We start from the raw sequence: 7,732 nt of genomic DNA, 5'->3' as shown, positions 1-7,732 counted from the left end.
CATTTTAAGTTCCTCCACAATTATGCAATTATATTATATTAATATACATCATTCATAAATAAAATATGTCATACAGTGCATCCGGAAGGTATTCATACCTCATAACTTTTTTCACATTTTGTTATGTTACAGCCTTATTTCAAAATGGATTAAATTAATTGTGTTTCTCAATATTCCACACATAATACCTCATAATGACAAAGTGAAAACGTTTTTAAAGAATTTGTTGCATACGTGTTAAAAATAATCAAATTAAATATCACATTGACACTGAAAATTGAGCTCAAGTGCATCCCGTTTCCACTGATCATCCTTGAAATGTTTCTATAACTTGATTGGAGTCCACCTGTGGTAAATTAAATACATTTGACATAACTTGGAAAGGAACACCCCTGTCTATATGAGGTCCCACAGTTGACAGTGCACATCAGAGCACAGATCAAGTCATGAGGTCCAAGGAATTGTCTGTAGACCTCAGAGACAGGATTGTATCAAGGCACAGATCTGGGGAAGGGTACAGAAAAATGTCTGCAGCATTGAACGTCCCAACGAGAACAGTGGTCTCCATTATTTGCAAATGGAAGATGTTTGAAACCACCACGGCTCTTCCTAGAGCTTGCTGCCCAAACCAAACTGACATCGGGGGAGAAGGGCCTTGGTCAGAGAGGTGACCAAGAACCTGATGGTCACTCTGACTCCAGTGTTCCTCTGTGGAGATGGGAGAACCTTCCAGAAGGACAACCATCTCTGCAGCACTCCACCGATCAGGTCTTTATGGTAGAGTGGCCAGAAAGAAGCCACACCTCAGTAAAAGGCACATGAAAACCCGCATGGAGCACCTAGGACTCTCAGACCATGAGAAAAACAAATGGTCTTGTCTGATGAAACCAAAATTGATCTCTTTGGCCTGAATGCCAAGCATCATGTCTGGAGGAAACCAAACCTGGCCAATACCATCCCTACAGTGAAGCATGGTGGTGACAGCATCATGCTGTGGGGATGTTTTTCAGCGGCAGGAACTTGGAGACTAGTCAGGATCAAGGGAAATATGAATACAGCAATATACAGAGAGATCCTTGATGAAAACCTGCTCCAGAGCGCTCTCGACCTCAGACTGGGGCGAAGGTTCACCCTTCAACAGGACGATAAGCACACAGCTACGATAACAAAGGAGTGGTTTCAGGACAAGTCTGTGAATGTCCTTGAGTGGCCCAGCCAGAGCCCAGACTTGAACCCGATTGAACATCTCTGGAGAGATCTGAAAATGGCTGTGCACCGACGCTCCCCATCCAACCTGATGGAGCTTGAGATGATCTGTAAAGAAGAATGGGAGAAACTGCCCAAAGATAGGTGTGCCAAGCATGTAGCATGATACTCAAGAAGACTTGAGGCTGTAATTGCTGCCAATGGCGCTTCGACAACGTATTGAGTAAAGGGTGTGAATTATGTTTATGTTATATGTGAGTTTTTTATTTTTTATTCATTTGCAAAAATTATTTTAAAAACTTTTTTCACTTTGTCATTATGGGGTATTGTGTCTAGAATGTTGAGAAAACAAATGAATTTAATCCATTTTGAAATATGGCTGTAACAAAATGTGGAAAAAGTGAAGGGTATGAATACTTTCCGGATGCACTGTATGGCTGTCGTGAGTCATTTCAGAGACAATGACTGCACTCAGAGCATAATACCCTCACAGTTACAAATGTGTACGCCATCTGTGTATACATCCACAATCACACACACTCTAGTCTAGCTCAAACACCAACACACATACACAATGGCAAGCATGCATGGCAGAAATAGCTCTTATGGACCACTACTTTACATTTTATGTTAAGCAGCCGTCCAATAATACACACCTACTTGTAAAGACTCCCACTCTTCTTCTGTATGAAGAGCTGGATGCCACTAATAGGTTTAACCTTTCCTTTTGTTCTTAGCAAAGCAGGTGGTACTGCCTCTTCAGCCTAAGCCACCAGAGTGCAAGACCTAATAGACAAGCAGCCACACACTGCCTATTAACTGTTTCCTTGTTATTTATAGATACGGATTGACACACTGGGAATATATAGCCTTCAGGGGGAGCTAAGGCCAACTAAAAAAAAAACACAATGGCAGCAATGATTAGTTCCTCTTTACATTTCTTAAAAGGTAATTGAATGACAGTCTGTTAGTTTGATGTTATATTTCAGAAATAGCTGCAGGGTCGCAGTAAGCAACATGTGATGCATTGCAGCAACATCCAATATATTGTTCCAGTAATCTGCATAACAGAATCCATTGCAATAGAGAACACAATTGATACTTTACCTTTTGAGAGTTGGTGCAAGGCTTGATATGACAGTAACCAGATGAAACACAGGATGCATTTATGTTATTTTATTTTCATCTCAGGTAACCTGTTATGTTTCCTACATAATTTTACTCTTTGTATGTCATTTTACTATTGCTGTCTTTGAGCATCTGTGACAACCTTATTTTCTGTCTATGACATTACATTTATTTTGCCTACTCCTACAGTATGGCTATTTTATTGACCAATTGTGCATACTTTAATAGTTGATTATATGTTTTCCATTCCCTCTCCAAAAGTAGAACAGTATTATAAATCGATGCTTCAATATTTAAACTACATTGGACAGTTGTGAAGGAAGCATCCAAGGCACCGTGATATAGATGCGAATGATGTGTGGCGCATGCGCCTTGAGAGAAGAGCAGAATCGTGGCTCCGTTAGCATCCAGGACTAGCAGACTGTTTGGGGAACACGGTGTGGAGGAAGGCGTCCTGCGCACTGTAGGCAGAAATATATCAGCGACTTCAAATATCCCCAGCTAATCCTTTAACTAACCATTATCCCTCCATGCTGTCCGAGAAACGGAGATAACGATAATAACATTGCACTGCCACCTGAATTATCCACCGTGCAATAGTGATAAGGTAAACTGCGTTTTGCGTGAGGGGTCCAACGTTACGTTTTAGGCATACCCCGTTTCATGTTCGGAATGTTAAAAATATAGCTGTAACTCCGACCAACGTGACTTCTTGCAAGAATGAGGTTACCGAGTAAGAGACGATGTGCGATAGAAGAAGATGGAAAGAAGATGGACCAAGCTCCTCCGTTCAGAAACCCTTTTGTGCACGTCTTGAAATTCTCCCCTCTGGAAAAGGCAAAGGTAAAATTATGTTTGCACGAAAATGCTTTTCTCTAGTCCTTGTATGTTAACATGTGGCTTTGGTAGTTTGTAGAACACAGTGGAGAGGTTGTCACCATCATTTAACTTGGTTTGTCCTGATTGCATGTACTCAGCTGAGCTAGTGTTAGCTAATCAGCTAACAGTACTAACAGTAGCCACATACATGTTGCTTTCTTGCTCCTGTCTTGTTTGTTTGCTGCTTTGCTTTGATGTTGCCGAAAAGGGATGGGAGTCTTATTTTTTTCTTTTACGTTTAGCTGCAGCAGCTGCTTGCATTTCACATAAGTATGTATACACCATGAAGATCAACACAGTCTCCATCCAGGAATGTGCTAACAACCCACTGGAATGAAATACAGCATTTGAGTATGGCCGCCTGTGGAGAATGGGCCTAGCTTGTTGCTCTTTAACTGTTATCATGTACAGCTATACGAACATGCTGTGTTATAGCTTCAACCTTTTTTATGTGCCATTTATTGTAAACACGGGGACGTTGTGTTGTTTCCATTGCATCTTTTCATGCTTTAATGGTTATCACTGTGCGTCCCACTTAACCACCAAAGAACAAGTGTGAATGTTGAGAATGGGATACAAAAATGACAGTCATTCATGTCCCCCTCATCTATGACTTGTACATTCCCTAGTAAAAGTTCACACGTTTTGTCATTGGTTATATGATCACCATTTTGCAGCATAGAGCAGATATTCAGCCCAGTCATCGTTGTTGATAATCAGATTTTAAGCTTTCTGCAAAAGGTTATAAGGTGCAGGATACTACAAGCTTCCAGACACTGATTTCAATATTTTTAAGCTCAATTGCTATAAAAGTGTTTAATTGGAATGCAGCCTGGAGAGATATAACAACACAGCGATTAAAATAAAAAGGCTACTTTATCTAATTGAAATTGCCAACTTGAAAGTTAGAATTGTGTCTTTCGTGACCACATTGCAACATTTCCCCTTATGTACAGAATAGATGAAATGTGTGTTTGTGTTGTCTATCCACAAGCCATGGTTTAGTATTGACAGGTGCAGTGCATTGAGTAATATAACCTGGTTCAATGACACATAGATTTGTACAGCAATAGAGCTACAGACCATGGCCATATGTTGTTTCCGTGGGCCTAATAAGCTCTGTCCCTGTTAATCAATATATACTAGGCATTCTTCTTATCATGTCAGAGTATGTGGAACACCTACTTTAGGGAAAAGGAAACCAAAAAGTCAGATGCATTCTAAGATATGACTTGGTGCACTTGTATCACCTATAGATCTTAAATAAATCAACAAAAGTATGAATAAAAAAAAAATTGAAAGCAGCTTTTCAAATGGGCAGTTGTATTGATGTCCCTCAGTGTGTGTCTTGTATTTGTTGTAAGTACAACAACAGAAAAACACAGTCATTTATTGTATATCGCCAACCAAAATGCTTATCATATAGATCAGGCAAGTACATGGGGTTAAGTGGGAAGTATTGGAACACATCTGTGAGGTATTTTCAATAGAAAGGTCAAGTCCAATGGGAGAGCTTGAGTTTTATGAATGGCAGTACTGGAATAGAAGGCATAACCGAGAATCGTGTTACGGGTAAGAATAGTCACCTGGGGAGGCACACACATTACTTTCCTTGTGGCTGTTTTGACAGAGACTGGAAGGAAAACGGTAGAATGTCAGGTTGATTAAAAAAAAATACATAAGCAGGCTTTCATCTGTAAGACTTGTATAAGAAAATCAAGGAAGTTATAAACAGAGCAATACAGCAAAAAAGCTTTCCTGCAGTACGTATGTGTGTTCCAACTTTACTTCAAAGACTCAAACACTAAGTGCAGAAGCAAAGCAGGTCATGAGCGATAATGAGTTTCCTAGTTCTTCTGATGTAAATGATAACTTATATTTGAACACGTTGCGCTGGTCTTGCTTTCACATCCGCAGTAACATGAGGAAGAAAACATGTGAACCAAAACACTGAAAACCAGAACAAATAGTGATAGTTCTGTCTGGTTGACAAGCCAACAGTGTTAACATTCAGGTAAATGTGTTACCAATTTGTGTTTGTGAGTTGTTGTGCATGGCTGGAAGCCAATAGCGAACCAGGTTAAAGTTCAATGACGGGTATAAATAAAGCCACGCCTCCAATGGGAGTGTTCGTTGAATGAAATGTCACTGTCTCGGATGCTTCGTTATTCATCCGCTTATTTGGATGCTAAACAGCAATGATCGTAAAGCTTACTCTGTTAACAGGTTATGGGCCCAGAGTAGGGCTGCACGATATTGAAAAAAACTGACATCGTGATTTTTTTTCCCCCCCCTGCGGTATATATTGCGTTTTTTTTAACTATATTTAACCGGATGAAGGTATTGTCTCCACAGATTATTTAAGTATAGTATCTAAGCGATCCGATCTCGCGACAGGGGAAGCAAACACAGACATCACAACATGTACCTTTACGGAGCTTTTACGGGAGATCGTCTCACCGTAGCTGTCAATCTGATCAAAAGACGTGTTCAATGGCATTAAAATGAGAAAAAACGCGGCTGAATCGGTTAATCCACGCGACGCGACGAAGAAACGTTAACAGTGTGCTATGCCTATAAGCAAGACAAAAAGAAACTGGACTCAAGGTGTGAAAAGGGAATTATTGTTGGATATGACAAAAATAGTCCTGCCTCCATGGTCTATTTCCCTCACAGTGGAAAAGTGCAAAAATCTAGTCTTGTGAAGTTTGTGACCAAGACCAATGCAGAAAGAGAAACACAAACAGAAACCGTCTCCAATGATGACTTTGAGGTACTGAACAAATCTTGAAAAATCAAGTGCGATACTAACGTTAGTCCAGTATCTATACCTGTGGTAACAGAGACTTCGAGCGATAGAATTACTAACAAAGCACTTATATACTAATAAAGGGCTGGCTTATCTAAAGCCAGTTGAGTAGCACTTGAAATGTTTGGCTCTATGAAACCTGATGTACTTATATGATTCTGTTTTCTTCAAGGTTGTATCTTCCTGGTCGAATGCACATATTGTAAGTTGCTTTGGATAAAAGCGTCAGCTAAATGCAATGTAATGTAATTTAACAAGACAACAACAGTGAGCTTAGGCGTTATCCTTCAAGAGTGAGGAAGAAGCCAGCTTACTTATGTGACAGTGTATGTGGTAAGGAAAGTGAGGATCAGCTACTGACAAATATTTACTATTGTTACAGATTAATGTGCAATATCCCTTTTAACATTTAGGGAAGCTGTAACTTCATCAAAACAATGGGTTATTGCAATGGATGAGGAAATGCAATCACTAAAAGAAAATGACACATTTATCCTGACCAACTTACCTCAAAGTGAGAAAGCAGTAGGGGTAAATGGGTGTATGATATCAAAACCAATGTTGATGGGTCCGAAAGATACAAGGCACGATATGTAGCCAAGGGATAGTCAGAAGAGGGGTGAAAACTATGATGAGACATTTTCATCTACCGCTAACCTCACCAGTATCAGTGTTAATGCAAAAATCAGCACAGGAAAATCTGATTTGACACCGAATGGATGTTAAAACTTCTTCCCTACATGCACCAATAGACTGTGAGATATACATGGAACAGCCAGAAGGTTTTGAGGTAAAATCCAGTAAAGGTGAAAAGTTGGTGTACAAGATAGAAAAGTAACTATATGGGCTTGCAGTCAGGCAGAAATTGGAACAACATGCTGCATGAGTATCTGAGTGAAAATGAATTCCTACAGAACCCTGCTGACCATTGTGTTTACACAAAAGAAACAGGAAAGTGATAATGATAATATGGGTTGATGACATAACCATTGCAGCTAGTGATAACAATGCATTGAAAGTTGTTAAAGAGATGCTCATAGCTAAATTCAGGATGAAAGACTTGGGCAAACTAAAACATTTCCTTGGCAAACTGTGTGTAAAGATGTCACAGAAGAAATATGTGAACAAAATACTTGAAAGGTTTAACATGAAGGATTGTAAACCAAGAGTGACACCTTGTGAGCAAAAACTGAACTACTTAGATGATGCTATATCGATGAAGGATGTTAGAATGTACAGAGAGGCAGTAGGTAGCCTGATCTACCTGGCTATGTGCACAAGACCTGATTTGAGTTTTGTTGTCAGTAAACTGTCCCAGTATTTTTCTGAGCCGACAGAAGAGCAATGGACTACTGTAAAACATGTACTGAGATATTTGAAAGGTACAATCGACANNGGAACTGTGTTACCGGAAATGTAAGAGTGAAAAACTGGGTTTACAAGCATACAAGATTGGGCTGCTGATCTAACCGACAGAGTAGTATGTCAGGTTATTGTGTTAGCCTTAATGAGAGCGGGCCAGTGGTTTCCTGAAAAACCAAAAAGCAGCCAACTGTTGCTTTATCAACTTGTGAAGCTGAGTATATGGCTTTAGCAGCTACTATGCAGGAGTGTACTTAATACAACTACTAGAAGGCATTGACAAATGTGAATATACACTACCTAAGATTTAAAAAGACAACCAGGCAGTGTTTCCGCCAGACCAGGGCT

At 39.8% G+C, this 7,732-nt stretch overlaps 1 protein-coding gene and 1 long non-coding RNA gene across 3 annotated transcripts in view; one reads left to right on the top strand and one right to left on the bottom strand.

Moving 5' to 3' along the window:
* The first annotated feature begins 2,730 nt into the window (after positions 1-2,730).
* The window catches only part of LOC104943321 (lysophosphatidylcholine acyltransferase 1), a 27,254-nt gene continuing 22,252 nt past the window's right edge, over positions 2,731-7,732 (top strand). The window contains exon 1 of one of the 2 annotated variants that reach the window (XM_010768683.1): positions 2,731-3,177. In XM_010768683.1, coding sequence (XP_010766985.1) covers positions 3,055-3,177 — 123 coding nt within the window. In that variant the 5' untranslated portion in view covers positions 2,731-3,054. The remainder of the gene's footprint in view (positions 3,178-7,732) is intronic. The other variant, XM_010768682.1, reaches the window with a different exon arrangement.
* The window catches only part of LOC104943320 (uncharacterized), a 5,959-nt gene continuing 1,258 nt past the window's right edge, over positions 3,032-7,732 (bottom strand). Inside the window, exons 2-3 of the long non-coding RNA XR_798098.1 lie at positions 7,646-7,647; positions 3,032-3,045 (exon numbers count right to left, since the gene is read on the bottom strand). This is a non-coding gene — a long non-coding RNA (uncharacterized lncRNA). The remainder of the gene's footprint in view (positions 3,046-7,645; positions 7,648-7,732) is intronic.

This window comes from Notothenia coriiceps, unplaced genomic scaffold, assembly GCF_000735185.1.
Source record: "Notothenia coriiceps isolate Sejong01 unplaced genomic scaffold, NC01 NC01_scaffold00005929, whole genome shotgun sequence".
In the NCBI taxonomy this organism is placed as follows: Eukaryota; Metazoa; Chordata; class Actinopteri; order Perciformes; family Nototheniidae; genus Notothenia; species Notothenia coriiceps.
The sequence above is the reverse complement of the archived record's forward strand: the minus strand, read 5'-3'. Positions and strand labels throughout refer to the sequence as shown.